The sequence below is a fragment of the Calliopsis andreniformis genome, chromosome 12 (genome assembly GCF_051401765.1).
Source record: "Calliopsis andreniformis isolate RMS-2024a chromosome 12, iyCalAndr_principal, whole genome shotgun sequence".
Lineage (NCBI taxonomy): Eukaryota > Metazoa > Arthropoda > Insecta > Hymenoptera > Andrenidae > Calliopsis > Calliopsis andreniformis.
Window position 1 is genome coordinate 15,866,892 of NC_135073.1, and position 19,267 is coordinate 15,886,158.

At 43.5% G+C, this 19,267-nt stretch overlaps 1 protein-coding gene across 2 annotated transcripts in view; it reads left to right on the forward strand.

Annotated features, from left to right (window-relative positions):
- The window catches only part of Nolo (ADAMTS-like no long nerve cord), a 186,870-nt gene that overhangs the window by 145,239 nt on the left and 22,364 nt on the right, over positions 1–19,267 (forward strand). For both annotated transcript variants that reach the window (XM_076389053.1, XM_076389052.1), the window contains exons 5-7: positions 8,737–9,063; positions 16,300–16,441; positions 17,293–17,419. In XM_076389053.1, coding sequence (XP_076245168.1) covers positions 9,061–9,063; positions 16,300–16,441; positions 17,293–17,419 — 272 coding nt within the window. In that variant the 5' untranslated portion in view covers positions 8,737–9,060. The remainder of the gene's footprint in view (positions 1–8,736; positions 9,064–16,299; positions 16,442–17,292; positions 17,420–19,267) is intronic.

Below are 19,267 nucleotides of genomic sequence, written 5' to 3' on the forward strand. Positions count from 1 at the left end.
ATTCCTCGGGGAACTTCTTATAACCGCGAGACAGACGTAGGAAAACAAATGATCTCCCGCTGTAGCCGAGGGATGAAAAGCGAGGGTCCAAATGGAAATTCGGTTTTATTATTTTTTCATCCAGCAGGCCGATCGATCGAAGTCGGCCTCGTTCCTGATCTTTTTCACGAGAGTTTGAAATTAAAGGGGAGCGTAAGTACTTGCCGCGGAAAAGTGCTTTCGCGGGGGAAAACATCGAGGAAAAAATTAATTCGGTTTTCCGAACGATTTTCCCGGATCGTTCAAGGGCTCTCGAAACTTCTGCAAGCTAAACAAAATTTGGAACGAGGCTGGGCATCCATTTAGGGGATGCAGGCGATAAACAGCATTTGGCTGATCGATACACGCGATCGACGTAATTGAAACGCGACAGATCATTTGACATGAATGGCTAACGAAGAGTATCGAGTGACCCGAATTAGATCCAATCTGATGTTACCAGAAGCAATTACACTGTGGCCTAAAATGGTGACGAACTTGTTGCACTGCTTAACCCAATTAGTAAGAGTACATAATACGTAGATTTACGTGATGAGATCCAATCGACCATTCTTCACAAATTTTCCATGAATAAGATTCCCTCTTAAGAGGTTCGACGAAAAATTTCCTCGTGACAATAAAATTTGCAAGATAGTTTAGCGTTACTTTCTGAAAAGGAAATGCATACATGTACCTGCATTAAAATAAAAGGTACTCACCTTTTTCGAAGTGCCCTGTTTTCACAAAATCCCAGCAGGTTTTCTTTGTCACTGTCTCAGTGGAAGCAGGATAGTGGAAGTCCGTGCAAGATTGAAAAACTTCTCGACTCGTAACTGTTTGACCCGATCGGGATAAGAAAACAACAGGATTGTTACAAAAGTAAAACGCTGTTAATAAGGTTTCCTTCGCGGAAAGGGAATCCATTCCGTTCCACTTGGGTATTTTCCGCGGGTTTTTATAGCACGAATATGGACCATTGCTCGACTAAAGGTTAGCCCGTGTTATCGAACCAGAAAAGAAATTATCTGGAGGATGCGGGGGATGGAAAAAGAAGAGGAAGAATTCAGAGTTTATACAATTACGAGGAACACAATTTTGTTATCGCTCATCTTGATCGTTCGATCTTTCACGTATCGGTTGTTACGTATCGAAAAGCTAGTTGTGCTTCACTAATATTCGAAAACGACACTTATTGCCCATGATCGAGGATCAGGACGTGTAACTGTCTACTATTAAAGCAACTCGCCTGGAAAACAAATGAACTCTAAAGGAAGATTGATCCTAGGATTAGACAAATGGGAAGCAATTGATTTAAATGGCACGAGAGTTAACTTCTTGAATTTCGATCTTTCATAGAATTACCACTCAAAATATTTAGAGTAACATTGAGAAATCTAATAGAACTACGACGCAAGTCAAGAAATGAATCCTTTTTTGAGGATCATACATGCGTCATACATATATCGGGCAGCAAACAAGTGGAAGCAAGAAACCCTGGCAGGTTTCAGCAACTCCCTAGAATGTTTCCAAGCGCAAGTTTACAATATCCAGCGGAGTGTAACGAAGAGGAGTGTCTACATCAGCTGGCAAACAAGAAACAGAAACGATACGATGCATCCAGCCAACAGTGGCGAGTTTACACTGCGAAAACGGTCGCGTTAATTCCAAGGACAGATCCCTCGGATAACAAGAATCGTCGATGTGCACGCGAGAGCTAGTTCTTCAGGACGAAGTCCGCAGCTTTCCACGATTTTAATCCTGAAGGCTCGTGGATTCGACTTGATCCACCAATTCCCAACGGTAGTCGACCACCCTCACTGCAAACAGATTCAACCCCCTTTCTCTGGCCGCGTTGTAATGGCATCCCGCCGCCTTCCTCTCCACCCTGACCTGATTTCGCCCCCGTGCTCCGTTAACCGTCTCCCTTCGTCCTGCGAAAGACGCGTTTCGATTATCGTCGTTGATTAGGTCCGCGAACCGATGAAATCCTCGGCAATAACGTTCCCTGCTGGCTCTGTAAATATCTGGCTTGTCTTGCTGGGTTTCGTTTTACTTTTGCCAGTAGAGATTGAGGGGGTTATAGCGTGTTCGTTTCTGTTTGCGGTGAAAGGATGGAGCGTTTCATCGAGTTACCGAGGCGGGATTTATGTTATGAAAACTCTATAAAGGGTTTTGTATATAATTTGGAAAGAGAAGAGGAAAATAGATCAAGAGTATGTGAAGCGGGAAAAATTCTGTGGAATACACTTTCATCGTGTTTGTAGCCGATACAACTCAGGGTCCATTTGACTGCATTGACGATTCGCTGGGTGTAGTTCGCTGGGTTGAGCTCGACTCTGCAGCAAACTTTCAGTGAGTAATCCGTTACGAAAGTTATCGGGTGTAACGTGCACGGAATTTCCGTAAATACGGATAATCGAGAAACGTGCTTCTCTGTTTCCCTTTCTTCTTGGAGACATGAACCACTCCCATCTCCAGGCTTGGCCCACAGATCTCTCGGAATATCGATTCTGGATCACGCTGTTAATTCTGGAATCCACTAAATGGGACTGTGAAATTCGATCTCTAATCTCAAATAATATAAATGGCCAACTGAACAACGATCATAAATTGAAATTAAAAAAGATTGTCTCGAGAACTCCTAAAGCATATCCTTCGAGACCCTTGCCCAAGCTGGCGCAAAGTTAACCCAAAAATTCCGCGAGTGAGATACCAGAGCCACTCGAAGGAAAAGCGAATTTCCACAAATTTCCCGAATCATTTCGCGAGATAGCGGTATTGCCGGGAGCCACTTGTCTCCGACACGTTTCAAAAACGTTATTTTCGCGAGCATTTCTACCAGGCCTGTATCCGAGCTCGATCGTCGTTATTCCCCTCTCCCCATCTCAGCCTGCAGGACGAGTCTCGGTGAAAAAGGAGCGGCGGTGTTATCGCAGAAATAAGGCGACCGCGACCGTGTGTTTTCCTTTATACCCTCGCCGAGGAGAAACGTCACTTGGTCGGCGTGGATGGAGAAAATGGCCTTCCACGAAGCTTCCATCATCTCGGGAGATACGGTCCGATTCTTGGACGTGAACGAGGTGGCCGCTCGATGACGCTCTCTACTTTCTCTTTTATTTTCGCCGCGCCTCAATGAGCGGCTATTCATGAGCTATTTCGTTGGTCAGCATATTCCAACTTTGACAACGTCGAAGGTGAACCGTATTCTTTCCACTCCTCCCAGTGATTCTCGCGTTTCTGCGCCTCGAACCTTCCCAGGGCTAATTTACGCTTCGATTGTATTCTCTTCGCCACGGGAAACTGATACCTAGAAACGAATTCCTGGAGACTGGAGAAAAATTATAATTCTGCTCTTACACGCGATACCTTTGATGTCGGCAGACCGAGGTCTCCTACAGTCCCTGGTGGAGGGGATGTATATTTCATTTAAGGGTACAAGAATTTCTTGAGAAAGAAATGGAAAGAGAGCTTCAATTGTAATGTTCTGTGAGGAACGGTGCAGACAAGGAGTCTTGCATGCGCCACCCACGATTCTACTGTTAAGTTCATATCGCGTGTGGGATTTCAGAGAAAACGTGAGTACAATGGTTATTAAAATTTTTAATGGGGACCAGGGTTTACAACAGGGACGTAGTTTTAAGTAATTTAAAGAAACACTAGGCTGGACTTTTACACCCTGCTCTGTACTCCACCTCCGACAGCTTTTTTTTGGAAAGAGTCTGAGGTAGCTTTTGAACCATTTGAAGGACCGAACAGTGGAACTGGTAACGCGAGATTACTATGTAACAGAACTTAGAACTAATAGGATTTCTGAACTTAGAATTCTGAGTTCAACAAACTTGTGAAATTTCGTGAAAATTTCGAGTCTTCGCATCCCAGATACCAAAATCCTCGCGAATACCCAGTGTTACCAGAAGAAACAACTATAATGAAAAGTTCGCCGACAAAGACTGCTAGGAACATGTCGTATATTATCCATTGTTTCCTGTGTGGGCGTCCACAATCGGCTGAAATGTCTGGCGTATGCCCGTCGGGGATCCTCGAAAACGATAGACGTAGAAACCGTATTCCGCGTAATGAGTAGTTGAGGTTCCTTGTTAAGGAGCGTCTGAACTCTGCACTGCGGCTTTCGCGGTTCCCAAGCCCGGTTTCACATAGTTTCTTCCACTTCTGCCCTCGAAGCTAGCCTGTTCCGTTTTCATGGTGCCATCCCCTGAAGCTTTCGCCTCGGCATCGGAACCTGCCTAACAAGGGGACATCCGGACTCTGCGATACATCATGCATCGTGTATGGGTAACCTCTGGCTTGCTACCATCAGAAAAATCTTTGGGGATGAATAATTTTGGGCGGGATTAAAAATTGAAAACGAGTCTGGTCGGTGATCGCGGGACCTTCCATATCAAATGGGAAAACTAAGGAAGAGCTAATGAAAGGGGAAAATAGTTTTCGTTTTGACAGTAGCGATATTGTTTCCGATTTAACTGTGGCTTCCATTTTTTATGGAACGACATTTTTGTGAAGGTGATAGGGTATTTTTTTTTTTTAAGTAGTTTTTGTGAATTGGGTTTTAATTGCAATTTGGTTGGTGGAGGTAGGAGGAATATGGATGTTCTTTTTTTCTGTGGATATTTCAAGTGGTTTTGTGCAACTACTAATGGCTGTAACTCATATTTCTTCAATCTGGAGTTAATCTCCAGGCTTATCTGGGAGAGTAATGTGTGTATTTAATAACGATTACAGCGTGGATGGTAATAGTATGTTAACATAGGGTAATAGCGGCTGAGTCCCATTGTCATAATTGTGATGTAATCTCGGTGGATTAAGAATTTAAAGCGCTCGCCTCTCGGCCACGGCGGAATGAAGGGAGTATGTCTGCGTAAACGTAGGAAAAGTGAACGACCGGAAGCGGCAGGCTGTCACCCTCTTTCAGTCCCTGAGAATTACTTTCACTGACGCAGGCTAAATGACAACGCCCTCGGAGCGGAAATTCTTTGAAATAACGGATGAAAGATAGCGAGCGTAGCAATCTCTACGAAATTTCGCCCGAGTAACATTCACCTAGTACGTTTAATCCGCGAATGGCCTCGCCTCGTTTAGGAATGAGGAAATCGTTTAGAAAGTCTCTTTTAGATTAAGTATATTTTAGGATGCTTTGATTCCAAATTTAGGCAGCAAAGTTTAAATTTTCAAATTTTTAAACGTTTAAATTTTCAAATTTTTAAACGTTTAAATTTTCAAATTTTAAACGTTTAAATTTTCAAATTTTCAAATTTTAAAAGTTCGAATTTTCAAAATTTTAAATTTTTAAATTTTCAAATTTTAAACGTTTGAATTTTCAAATTTTTAAACGTTTAAATTTTCAAATATTTATATAATCTTTATTTCAATAATTTGACTCCATTTTGATCTATTGTTCTACACATCTACAGATTGTACCGCGACTGATACCCCTTCCTATAGGAAGCATCATGAATAACTTTTCGGCGATGCATCGAACTCTTTGTCGGCTCATAGGGCATAGTAACAGGTGTCCCGTAAGTAGCATTTTTGCATTCCGGACGCGGAAAATGATGGATCACCGGGTAATTCGACGCCAGTGTCCCGCGAAAGAGGATACGAGTACAGAAGAGGAATGAGGAGGGCGCGAGGGACAGGGGAATAAAACGAGAGGGATTTTCGTGGAAAAACGGTCTGGCAAAAAATTGCGAAAGCCAGTTCGCGAGGTACCCCTTGGTTACGTATTCTGCTATGAACTCAAGGGGAAAAAGGCTTCCCCGTTGACGAAGTCAATTTTCATCCCCAAATTACCACCCCTTTAATGGCGGGACAACTTTTATCCAGATCCTTCGAGGGTCCAGCGGTTCTAATTATTCGCGAAAACTGCCCAAGTCAATCCCACGAAACGTGCGAACGTCGAAAGGGCCGTTTTATTAAATTTTCACTGGTTAATTTGAATTTTGCTGTGGAAAAACTGCTGTTTTAATTCCGTAGCGGGACGAACGTGCATGCAAATTAGACAGTTCGTTAGGAACAGATCGGTGTACGTTAAATAAAACAGAAAAACGTTTTCAGCGTTTTGTTGCGCCCAGAACGACACGATCGCATGGTGAAATAAAAAATATTGCCAGTGGCGATTCCTCTGTTCTGTGTTTCTGGAAAAACGTTATGAGCCATCGATTTCATTTTTCTGTCGTCTGCACTTGTTTAATCGTGGCTTCTACCAGCAGATAGGACACATTTTGTGAAATATGTGACGAGAATTTTATATGGATATCGAAATAACATTTCGATTCCTCATACATCATCTACAATTATCATTTGATTGTTAATTACTCGCTAAGCTTAACGTCAATTCAACCATACATATATTTGTCCTCATGACGAAAGAAGCGTGGCAGCTACCCAATATGGAACGTAGGAACAGCCGTGGCGTTGATCTAACTAAATTACAGCCAGCGCTCCGCGTTAATTAATTACCATTGGCACCGTTGCTAATCAGCATCGTTAGAACATGGAAAGTGACACGGAACTTTGATGTCCCCGTTGTTGAAAATCGACCGGTTGAACGTCGAGGTGCACGCGAGTTCACAAGTCCCCCGTCGCTCGATGCTCCATTTTTCTCGTCACCGGATTTTTCGTTGAATCTGATAATTACTGGAAACAGAGGCTGACACGTACCGTTTTTCCTCTGAAAATGGTCGCTGTTCGAAAATACCCTCCATCGTTTATAAAATATCTTCCATTCGCAGCTAAAATGTTTCCCCGTGGCCAGAAAAATGTTCGCTATTATTTATTTGTCAACGAACAAGGGTAAAAAACGACTGTACTAATAATGAATTTTGATAAATCCGGGTGTCATTTGTTGCGAAATTTGTTCGGGAAGGTATGGATAGTGTAATCCATGCGGAATTAACATTTACATCAAACGGCGAAGTTTTAACTTGATTTGTAAATCGAAGGATGGCTGGCAGTGAACGCAGTGCAACTCTGTTTCAAATTTCGAACTTGTCACCGCGTCAGGAACTGTCAGTAGATAATTGAATTTAATTTTGAGAGGATTCGATGGCTTATTGCGGAATTAAAAACGATTCCGTGTAACGATAATTCCTCTAAACGTATTGTCTATAGTGAAACGGATATCAGACAAAAGAGGAGGGATTATTGGTTCACGTTAAAACGAAACTCATTTCCGATTTTAAGTAATTACCGAAAGCTCTGAGTCTCTTTCCAGTTCGAACGACTGAAAAAAACGGAGGTATCCGTGAATGAGACAGTCGACAATAATGAATCCTCCACTTCGCTCGATTTACATTGTAGGCCGTCATTCAGTAAAAACGAGGTAAACTTGAACGCCAACGAAAACGTACTGACTATATGCCCTCGAGTCATATCTGATCTGATCACGAAGCCGTTAATTACATCGATAATTAGCGGGCATCGACGTTCACCGAGTTCGTCGACAGATTCGACTCTTCGAGCCATCGATGATCGAACATGATGAAATATGTCGAGTGTGTTAATTAATGTTTTGCTGTAGTTTTTATAAATTTCTACATATCATAAATTAATTTTTCTCTGTATTATTTGTTGCGTTAATATTTTCCAAGTAATGAACAACGCAAATATCAAGCGTGAAACAATTAAGTGGTGCAGAATGGAATAATTCCATCGAAACGAAACGAATCCATAGCTAATTGTAACTCGCCGGAAGCGAGTATCGTTCCAATTAAACGATTCGAGACGGAATTGTAGGTAGATCAGAAACAAAGTTTGCCTGTTCGCCACAAATGAACGTTTTATAGTTTTATTAACCCAAATGGAACATTATTTAACGCGATTGTGGTCGTCTTGAAATATCGATAGCAGTTCGACCTAATTGGTTAATGATCCGCTCCGCGACGGAATCTGCGCCTTTGCTTCCGGCCCTGTGAAAATCCGAGCGATTTCCGGGACGGCTGGCATGGTTCGTTTAACAGCTCGTGGATAAACCAGAATGGAAATAATGGCGAAACACTCGCGCATTACAGCGACGCCCGTCGAACGGAATAATCGCGACGTTATTAAAACGATATTTCATTAACATAACGCGAAATTATACCCGATTGTCCCGCTACCAGAGGCAGCGTTCCCGACTTTGTAAGCATATAAACGAATCGACCGGAATGGTGTTGAATAATACACTTGGGAAGTGATAAAATATCCTCTATCGTTTGCGAAGGCGATTAAAAAATTAGGTAATTATGTAATGGTGGCTTCCAAACTTTGATATTGGGTTATAGAAGCTTCTAAGGAGTATGAGTCAAGAGAAAATCACACAGGGAACTTTTGTGGAATAGTTGACACTTTTTTTCTCATTTCAGGAAAAACAGAACTCTATAATTAAAGCGAACTCTCGTTATGGTTGCAAAATTTACTTTAGGTTATCGTGAAACATTACAAGTAGTATAAGTCAACGTAAAATCAGACCACGCTCATTTGCACTCGCTAAATACTGCAAAATAACAGAGGTGCTTAATTCATCATCACAATTACGCAGCCACCCAATCATTACCACCAAATTCTACTATCACTAACTCTTATCAGCTGTATCTCAATCTCAAATCCCAACAAAGGTACACATTCGATAAATAGAAAGCCTTCGCAAAATCCCGTGTCAATAGATCCATCTAGATCCAATCGAAGCAACTTCAACATGAAATTCTCGTCTTTGATTTCCAGCCTTGCGAGAAACTGAGCGACTTCCGGGCAGAACAGTGCGCAGCGTTCGACGACGTCCCTTACAGCGGGCAGCTGCTCAAATGGTATCCACACTACGACCCAACCAGGCCTTGCGCTTTGATCTGTCGTGGCGAGCAATCGCTAGAGAACACAAGCGGCCGTCTCAGACAGGAAACGTCCGCCGAGAAGACACTTCCGCGTGAAGCTACCGAGGCTTTGCAACTCGATAGCGACGAGACCATCGTTGTCCAGCTCGCGGACAAAGTGGAGGATGGTACCAAGTGCTACACCGATGGCACCGATGTCTGCATCAACGGTGAATGCATGGTGAGTCTGCTTGGATTTTTTTTGGTACTTAATTTCACTTGTGGAGAAGGTACAGCATAGCAGAGAGTAGGAAAAGGGTTTCTAAATCCAGTGTGCTATTTTTTAGCACCCCTTAAATAGAAATTATGTAAAGGGTGGTTTGTATATCTAGTAACATATTTCTATTTTATAGAGACATTTAACTGTGTAGGAGATTAGACCATCAGGCTTGAAATTGATATTCTGATTATATTTGATACGAAATTGCAATTTTTGAAGGTTTCACGGTTAAATGTTCGTCTGATTATAAGGTAAAAATTCAATTCGATAAGTGAACCGTCTTTCATTCGATTCGAAGGCTTTTGGCGCCACCGAGGCCCAGGAGCGTTCATCTCCAGGGAAAGTGTAATTTTTGCTCGGCGTCAGTATCGCTTTGGGCGCGTCATATTTCACGCTTCGCGCGAGACTTCACGAGTTTCGGTCTGCCAAAACTCACCCCCTTCAATCCCACGTTTTATGCGCGCTCCAGCGCGATTTCTGGTTCGCGTTTAATCGAGCATAGTGCATCGCGACGTTAATCCACCAGCGGAGATTCAATTACAGAAGTTAATCGAAGGATGGACAGAAAAAGTCTCGACCCGTTTCACGTTGAAAATCTTCGAGCTTTTAAAAGTATAACGAATACAAGTCTCTTCTACGATGTTACATTCTGAAATTTCGTATCGACCTTTCCTCTTTCCTTGTTTCGTTTTCCCCTTAAACCTCGTTGCAATTCACTTTGACTGGACGATCATTCGTTCTGTATTAATTGAAGCGCGTTGTAATCTTCAGATTGATTAACAATAATGGACAACCTCGATGGACACGCTTATTATAACTGATGAAATTTATTACTGACAAATTAACCGTCCGTACGCGCGACCGCGCCGCGTAATTTCGTAATGATTCGCTATACGGGCGAAAATAAACGAAAATGACACCGTCTGTTACAAACAGCGTAGCGCAAACAATGACGTCGGCGACTTTTTAAGCCAGCACATTCGTTAACCAGAAATCCCCTCTGTTCGTTCGTTACGGGCATTAAACAATCGATACGGAGGGGACGAGTTAAAAATATTTCGATACAGCGATTTCCCGTAACGTATGTTCCCGTGAGTTTCGATATATCGATATTGTTCACGGTATCGAAAAATTACCAAGCACTTCATTAATGTCTGGCAAAAGTAAACACAAATAAATACGTACAGTGTTGCGTATGTATTGGAACAGCCTGTTAGCTGGTAAATATTTGTCGTGGCTTGCTGAATAATATTGCTACTTCTGTTAATGAAAAGTTCTCGTGTAACTTGATGGATTATTCAGAAAGGTACGTAATCATTGCGTATCGATAAATTAATTAATAGAGTAGTAATGAAGGTGTCGGTTAATGACTTTCGCTCGGTGTATAATTTCGCGTGTGTTGGTTCAGTTTGCAAGATTAAATCTCTCTTACCGAAGAAATTAGCCGTGCTCGCATTAAAAATATTTACGCTCGAAGGCCGCCGTTGATCTCATTAGTGGTGCAGGTCGTTCATTCGTCAGACGCCCCGCAGTGATCGGTGCTCGCTACGCGTCAGACCAGTTCGAAAACAAACAATGTAATTTCTGCGCTGCCTTCGACGCGTTAATTTTAAAAATATACTGCTGAAGCGTTCATGAAAAAGAAAACGGTTCTGATTTCCTATGAAATGCTCGGCGAGGAAAATATTTTCATCGACCAGACGCGTGATGAAATATTAAACTTTTCATTTGCAAGTTTTATCACGCTGTTAATATTCGATTAACGTATTTACACGCCCGATTGCGTGCAAATACACAGTTCCCCTGTGCTCGAGCCTGGACTTCATTTTCTCTGCCATCGTTATATGGAATGGACTCGCGAATTGGAAGCGGAAAAAAAAGTGAAACGCATACGACTCCGTGTCAGTGGCTTTTAGTTACAAAATCATGTGTTCCTACAGGTTTTTTTGGTCACAGAGAATTAACCAGGAGATACTAATTAATGAAAAAGCCGAGCTTTTAACTTTTCCCGTGATCACAACTTTTTGCTCAGACTCGACGGCGTGGCCGAAAGAGTCGGTTAAGAATTAACTCGCAATCGCTGCATCCCTTGTCGAAACTTACGGAGGAGGAAAGTTGGGAACTCGAGATCTGGAGATTTGCTCAGGTGGAGCACACAGTCCCTTTTCCCCCTGTGTCTCCCTCGTCGGACTCGTCCAAACTTATTTATAACTTTTGGTTTCCGCGACGATTGTGCGCGACCGCGTTTTTCCACTGGCAAAAGGGGAGAAAATGCGAGCTAACGAGGCGTCGTCCGGTCGTCCTCCGCCAATATTTACCGTTGGGTGCGTCGAGACGCCCGCACTTCTCGTCCATTAAGTTAATTCGATCTTACTTTACGCCACGGCGCGACTTTGTGTACCAAGGAACAGGGAAGTTGGCGAGAGGAGGCCGCTTCGCCAATTAGTCACGTTAAAGAGTCACGAATCGACGTTCTAAATTGAAAATGTCCTCGCACCAGGTGACGGCTGTCGAAGCTGTCTCCGAAGAAGGATTAGAACACTGCTATGCACCTGCTGCGCATTTCACTTGAAAAGTTTCTTGTTCGAAAACTTAGTTATAGTCTTGTTATAGCCTTTCAGAAATCTTGAGCTGTCTTCGTTTCATGTATATTATATCAGCCTCTATTAATGATATATTAAGAAGCAGGATATAGACGTTGATAAGATGAGGATATAGAGAAAACAGTGAAAGAGATTAAATAACACGAAGGTACGAAGGTGCGTCAGAAATAATTAACGGGATTTTATAGCGAGGAGAGTGGCGGGGGAGTTGCAAGGACAATGTCTAATCAGCAGACGAGTGCACGTAATTAAGCAGTGGCCGAGCCCCGGTAAACGCAAACTGGTTTTGCATTATTAAACCGCCAGCGAGTTTCTCCTTTCGCGTTGGACACGCTCGATAAGTACGCGACGCTTTTGTGCCATCACGACTCGTTAGACCTTGTCTTCCCCTCCCACGACATTTCTCCAATTGTTTCGTTTTGCATCCTTTCCGCCTCCTCTATTGTAACACACACTGCACTCTGCTTTGTGTTCATTAGCGACTTAAATAAATTGCTGTAGGGGGAATAACCTTGATGGCTATCTTTTACTTTAAGCTTCAGGAGTTAAAGAAAAATCGATTCTATAGTTGGTATTGTAGTTTCTTTTCAGGAGAAATTCCCTCCTTAGACGATTTACTGAACACCCTCTATAATATCCACAACTGGTATATAATCGTTCCATAGAAAGAGTCGAGGAGCATCCTTCGAGTGGTCGATAAGAGCACCTTCTCATCCCTCTGCCCTTTCAGTTGCCCTTCCGAGGTAATACAAAGCTCATAATATCCGTCTGCATTCGTTCCAAAGAAGAGCTCAAAACGAGAAAAAGGTGCGCAAGAAATTAGGGATATACAAGCTTCAGCGACGGTACAATAAATTCCATCGTTTCAAGTGAAAACGGCCAGAATAAGGCAGACAAAGTGATGGCGAGGCTACTCCCCTCTCGCGGCACGGAAAATCCCATTCTCCTGGGAAACTATGTTAAAAGGCAGGAACGAGTGTAAAGAAAAGAAATCCAGAGAAAGGGTTTGAGTGGCGAGGAAGATGGACAGCGGCGAGTGTATTGAACGTAATGAGCTAAATCTGGCGAGTGGTAAGGTCTGTCGAATGGAACCTTGAAAGTCGGATTGAATAATTAAATGCCAGTCAAATTTGCGTAGGCGGATAGTCGTGAGATGAATCGAGAAAATCAGTGATTTATTTTTTACTGATATCGTGTTATCTACTAAAGGGAGACTCAGTTCTGAGAAATACAAGGTAATGGTAAAATATACAAAGTGCGTGAACTACTTATCCATGTCTGATCATATACTGGGCGTTACTACTTGCCCTTTATTTACCTAGCAAATATTACTTTACGAGGAGGGTAGAAAGGAACACCTTTTTTCATTACTGTTGTATTATGACCTTGACGTACCCTTAATAGTGTACCACCACTTTTTTCTTTAACAAATGGGCTAAGATCTTATTTAATAGTAACGGAGCTATGGATCAGTTTACCTAAATATCTCAAACCTGCACACGATTTTTAATAGAAACGTTCAACATTCAATTTCCTCGTTTAAAATCAATACACCAATACGTAAATACAGCATTCCTGCGAACTTATTCAACATACCATTCGAATATCATACCGATAAGATATTTATGTGTTTATTTTCGTGATCTTCATACGCCAGACTGCACCTTATATCATTTTTCGTCTTCTGAAATTTCTCAATTCCACACAAGCATCGCTTTCAAACTTTATATACTCCAAAGTTCTCATCAATATTTCTTTCACTTCGAACCAGTGGATTTTCGAAGGAGAAGATGCCCCTTGGTTCGCTTATAAGCGGTCCACTCCCTCGAGAAAGGTATTTACCGGATGTAAAGGGGTATTATTTGTTCGAATGGAGCAGGGACAGAGGGAGGGCCGCGGGATGGCGAATCGTCGCCGTTAAGTTCCGCGATATTTCATTTTGCACGCCCAACCGAACGGCTCTAGCCGCTTCTCTTCTCTTGTTTACCTAGAGAAATAACCGGTTGCTTCGATGGTCCTATCCTTCAATTACGGGCCTGGTCTGCTGCAGGTTTCCACTTCTCGGGCAAAGTAAACCCAATCCTGAGCGCCCGTATTGTGTGTCTCTTCTCTTCTGTTTGCGCGCCCGCGCGCTCTGAACACTGACCAGCCGCTCGTGTGCGCCCTGCCCCTTTCACATTTGTCCACGATCTAAAAATCCGCTCGAACTCGTCCGAACCCTCCGACCAGGGAATCCCGCTATGAATTTTTTAAACGTTCAAAATGAGTTTTCGAGAGATAGAGAGTTTGATTCTCTGATTTCACTCGCCTCAACTGCGCTTGGGCCGTCTGCGAACACTTGATAGACAGGTTGCATTGTCTGGGACGATATCTGAGGATCTTCAAGCGATAGATTCTAATAACAGAACGATAATTATATAGGGAAAAAATTTGCTTGTCAGAAATACTATACAACATTGGGAAAGCTAATTTTTAAGTTTATTTTTTAAAACGAGAATCGCATAAAAATTATTGCATGGTTTGCCAGTCTAGTCCTTCGTTAGCAACGCTTGAAAATAATCGCTCGTGAACCTCCCTTTTTTCCGTAAACAAAGTTAAAGAGGCAAGTCGTGGAAAAAGCGAAGGCAAGCACAGCGACTGGTTGTTTGGATGCGTGTATCGTGTATTCCAGATTTGAGCTCCATTCGAATTCCATTCGAACTCCATTCGAACTCCATTCGAACTCCCAATGGTACGCTGCGAAGTGCAGCCCCTCCCACGCAGGTAAAACAGCAGGATGCGCGTGTGCAGCAGTGCATATGGGGACGAAAAGTCGTGGGTTCGACCTCGTGTAAAATTAAATCTCGATTTGTCCTTTCGGTATCGCGCTCTCTATTGGGTTTCTCCACGCAGCTCTCGAAGCTTTTTTCACCGCGAGAATTATTATGCCGTTCAGTGACTCCTTTAAATCGTAGCTCGCACGGCTGAGTAAACTCCGACTTTGAGTCCCTTTTATATCTTTTTTTCTGATCCTCCCCTCTTGCCTCCGTGTTCCTTCTTTATCCGCCTGTCTCTTCTCCGTAGTCTCTCCTCCTTTTTATTCGCATCGGGAAGCATGATTCACCAAAGTTACCTCGCGTAAATTCCGCGAACGGCGCGTTTCCAACTGTCGAAGAATTCTCGCCGATGTGCAAACGTAGTTTCTAAATGCTGGCGAGGAGCGTACGTGTTCTCGATCTAGAGGCGCTTTTTACCCAAGCGAGACAGGAGATTGACAGAATTTTTCACAAAATTCTCGGCTAAGGAAATCGAATATCAGCGTCTCGAAATTCGCGGACGTTTGTACGTATGCTGCGCGCTGTCTGCTTAGAACAGAAATATCTGTTCTAAGAATTGTCAGTTGCCACAATATCGAGATCGAACTAGCGAGTCTAGGAAACGTAAATTCATAACAGATCGCAAAATTTAGCATCGAGATAGAGGGTGGTTCTTTCTTATTAATATGGTACATTTGCAAAGTGATTTTGCAGCCGTGACAGATGCTACAGATTTATTCAAATTGACATCACTCCACGAAATCTTGGATTATCCTCCCACGACCGTCGATCGAGTTCCAGGGATCTCGTTAGGCTCGTGTTTCCTCTTTTTAACCCCTCTCCCACCCTGGTTCCATTCGTGTCGTTCCTCGTCTCGCTTCCGGCTGGCACCTTTGCCACTGGTTTGGTTCACTCTTCTCGCCCGGATAAGGGATGAATAATGTACTCCCCGACCTCGGAGCAAACCTCCATGCAACCTGAATGACAAATCAGTTTGCCGTCCAAGCCAGGTCACGAATCGACGTCAGCCTCTCCCTTCGCCTTTTCCTTCCGCGTCGAAGAAGCTCCTGAATTTGTACAGAACGCTGTCGAGCTGAAGCTGCATTCAGATTCTGCGCCAATGACGTGTCGAGTGCCTCACTTTTTTCCCCTTTTCTCCGTCTGTCGATTAATCTTTCACGCTCTGACCCTTTAGCAGTCGGACTCACTCGGGCAAATATTACCTTGACACGACTGGTCTCCTCCCGGTGATCCTTGCCTCTGCTTAAATACTGTGATACGATTTTTCGTCTCTATATAGATCTGGACTAAAGGGTGGAGAGGGCTATGGAGAGGAGGACTATAGTCCCTGGATTTCAGACTTTGAGGAGCCTCATTTATTCATATAAGTGCTGAAATAAATTTCTGTGAATACCTAAGAAAACAATTATTTTCTATTTTTTTATAGTTTTCTTAAAAAATCACATTTAACGTGGAGCTCAATTTCAGCCCTGTCCCTACAGTTCCATCCCCTAGAAAAATAGTAATAATAGCTTAAGAGAGGGAATAATTTTTCTCCCCTTTCTCTTGCTACTGTCAGCCCTCCCCAAAGGAGTAACGATTCCAAACGACGTCGAAGAATTCGACGGGGACAATAAAAATCGCGGCCGAGGGGCATTTCTATAGGTCAATTTTTCTTTGCTAATTCTCTAGCGGCCGTGACTAATGGCTGGCGTACGGCGTGCAGGCCGCCCGAAAGGCGGCAGGGGAGAGGGGTGGCGTTTTATTAATCGAACCACGGGGCTGAATTTCTGTTTCAGAAGGTGGGCTGCGACTTACGAGTCGGCAGCAACAAGAACACGGACGCGTGCGGCGTGTGCGGTGGAAACGGATCGAGCTGCCAATCGCGGTACTCGTGGAGTTTGGAATCGATATCTGCCTGCTCGAAATCGTGCGGCGGAGGTTAGTGGTGGTTACCAAGTTCATTTGCTCGAAGGGCGTTTAGTTCCCTGCGCGAGGGAGAGAGAAAGAGGAAGTCTTGGTCCATTTACATCGGCGCTGGGAGCAATGAATTCTAATGAACTTTGAGCGGCGCGAATCGTTGAACTCCCACCCCCAGCCTTTGCTCAAATTAATAACGACTACTTAGGCGGTTTCCACCTATCGGGGCTGTTGCGTTCTCGGGCCGAGATTACTTTGCTCCCCGCGACCAAACGCCACGGGACTTCTCTTTCTGCCCTCGGTTATTTTGCGAACAGAGGTCCAGAAAGCCGGAAGACTGACAAGATGATTAAACGGCAGGGTGTTTGAGAAGTGGGTATAAAGTCGGGTAAAGGGATTTGTAAGCAACAGGACTGACTATTCAAGTAGCGACGTTGTATTGGTAAAACGGTGGTAAGAAGCGGTAGAAGTTGTAGAAGGTGTAGGAAAGTTTCAGTGAACGTGGGTCTGTAAATTAATAACCCTTAAGCTATTCAGTTTTTTATTAAAGAACCTTCTTTTGGCGGATCTATCGGCGAAGAGTAAGAAAGTTAATTGCTGTTAAAATTGAAACGCTGTAGTAAATTAGTAAAGAGAAAAAGAACTAATTTACGTCAGTTTTTATTTTCCTTGAAGGTTCAACTAGGTAATTGAGTTTATGGCCATACTTTTCAAACACTCGGTACATTTTCACTGAAAGTAAAACACCTAACTCTGGAAATAACGAAAAGTGAGCCATCATGAATCGAGTAAAAAGTTTAAAGAAACGTCGACAGAGCCACAAAGAACCCCTCGATTGTTATCACAAAGTGAACATTTCCTTTCTTCTCCAGGCTTCAAGCTAGCAGTGGCCGTTTGCAAGAACCCAGATGACACCGTAGTGGACGACAGCTACTGCGACCCGGACAGTAGGCCAGAGAAGACCCGGATGTCGTGCAACACGCATCCCTGCTCTGCAAAGTGAGTACTTAGAGAAGAGTAGAATTTCATAGGGTCCGCGTGCCTACTATCCACACGTCAAAGGGCGTTAAATTGTCCACGTTAGTGATACAGATTTCCGTACTGACATCAAGCGGGTATATGGGCTCAAATAGTGCGCGTACAAAGGGTGTGTCGTTTGACAGATTGTTCACGGCTTTTTGCCGCGTATCGCGGTAGAAAGTTCAACGCCGTCACAGACCTACATCGATCCTCGTATTTCTACTCGGTTCTCTGAGCTCGTCGAAAGAGGGATTGATATCTTATTTCTGATGACGTCGAAGATCTACGTGCAATGAGAATCGTAGTTGAAAAAGTCAACCTCATCGAAGATCCTTTCTCTTTTATTCGATGGTCTAAAGTCGTTGACCAAGGAGTCCAAGTTTCATCTCTGATAACCCACATCAATTCTTCGTCCGCCATCATGGGGACTTAAAATGGCCCAGGTAAAAACCAGAGAGAACTCATAGATCATGAAAAATATTACTTGATACTACCATCTCCAGATATTCCTTTCATCGATAAGCATCCAGGAATTTATTCTCATTTAAGTCAATTAAAGCTGCGCTTACAGTGAATGCGTTTTCTGACGAACTGATGTTCTGACTATGAACTCGTCTCGCTCAAACGATAAATAGTTCGGACAAATTCGTCAGAACCAGTTGATCAGGGAATACATCCACTGCAACCGCAGCCTAAACCACGCTGACTCCACTCAAAGGAAACTTCATCTTCCTTCATTGGCAATCAATCCCACCTCAAGCATGTCGCGGTACAATCCACGGGCATTTGATTGGAAGCGATACTATTGCCAGTGTTTTCGTTCAGTATCCGAATTCCCACTTTCGGGATTAACGCCGACCAATCTTCCTCCGACCAATATCCTCGCATGCGCAGCCTCCACCGCGGACAAAGCGACCAGTCTCGATTATTGTCGGACAAGGCGCAACCAGTACACCGTCCTCGTGTACGTGCGCCGTGGCCACGCGTGTGTATACGCGGAACCGCGCAGAAATGGATACACCACCGTGGCTGTTCCGTGTAGACTCTGGCAATGCACGGCTCGGGGAACGATGGGCTTTCAAGCGGACTGAACGGCCATTAGTCCGGGGGAGAACGTCGGGGAGAGGGAAAGAGCAAAAGCCCGGCGGGCCTCTTTCTGAAAGAGACCTGGAAAAACAAGCCTCGGTCCTTTTCCACAGAGAGACACGCCATCCTCTCCTCTTCGCCTGTGGAAAGCACCGATTGCGAACACTCTGACCGTCGGAGGATCGCTCGCTGAATATCGAAACGAGTCGGGCTTGGACACGGAAAGTTTGTCTAAGCTGGAACCACTGAGAACGTGGAGGGAGCATTGATCGCGCAATAGTGCAGCTTATTTTTTATGGTTTATTTTTTAAACGTAAATAAGGGGGTGGAATTTTTATATATTTTGGGGGATAATTAGTGTCTTCTAATGTTAGACTGAGGCCTCATCTGATGTAGATAGAAAGTGTCTTTGGATCCACTCTGCTTTGGGGTCCCAAAGAATTCATTTGGAGGAAAGTATTACTCTCTGTTTTTCGAGAATATAAATAGTATCTTTGGCTTCTCGGGAAGTTTGCAGAATGATTCAGAACGAAACGTTGAAAATAATTCTTCTTGAAGCATACCACGAAATAGGTTTCTTCTTGACATACAGAGGCCTGAAATTTGACTAAGCCCCAGCGTTTCTGCACCAGTTCTTTTTATAGATTCCTTCGTGTTGTTTGTCGCTTGTTTGTCAAGGAAAACTCTTGGAAGGATTTTCCTGATTCGTATTTACCTCTCTCCTGCGCGGCTGTTGTATTG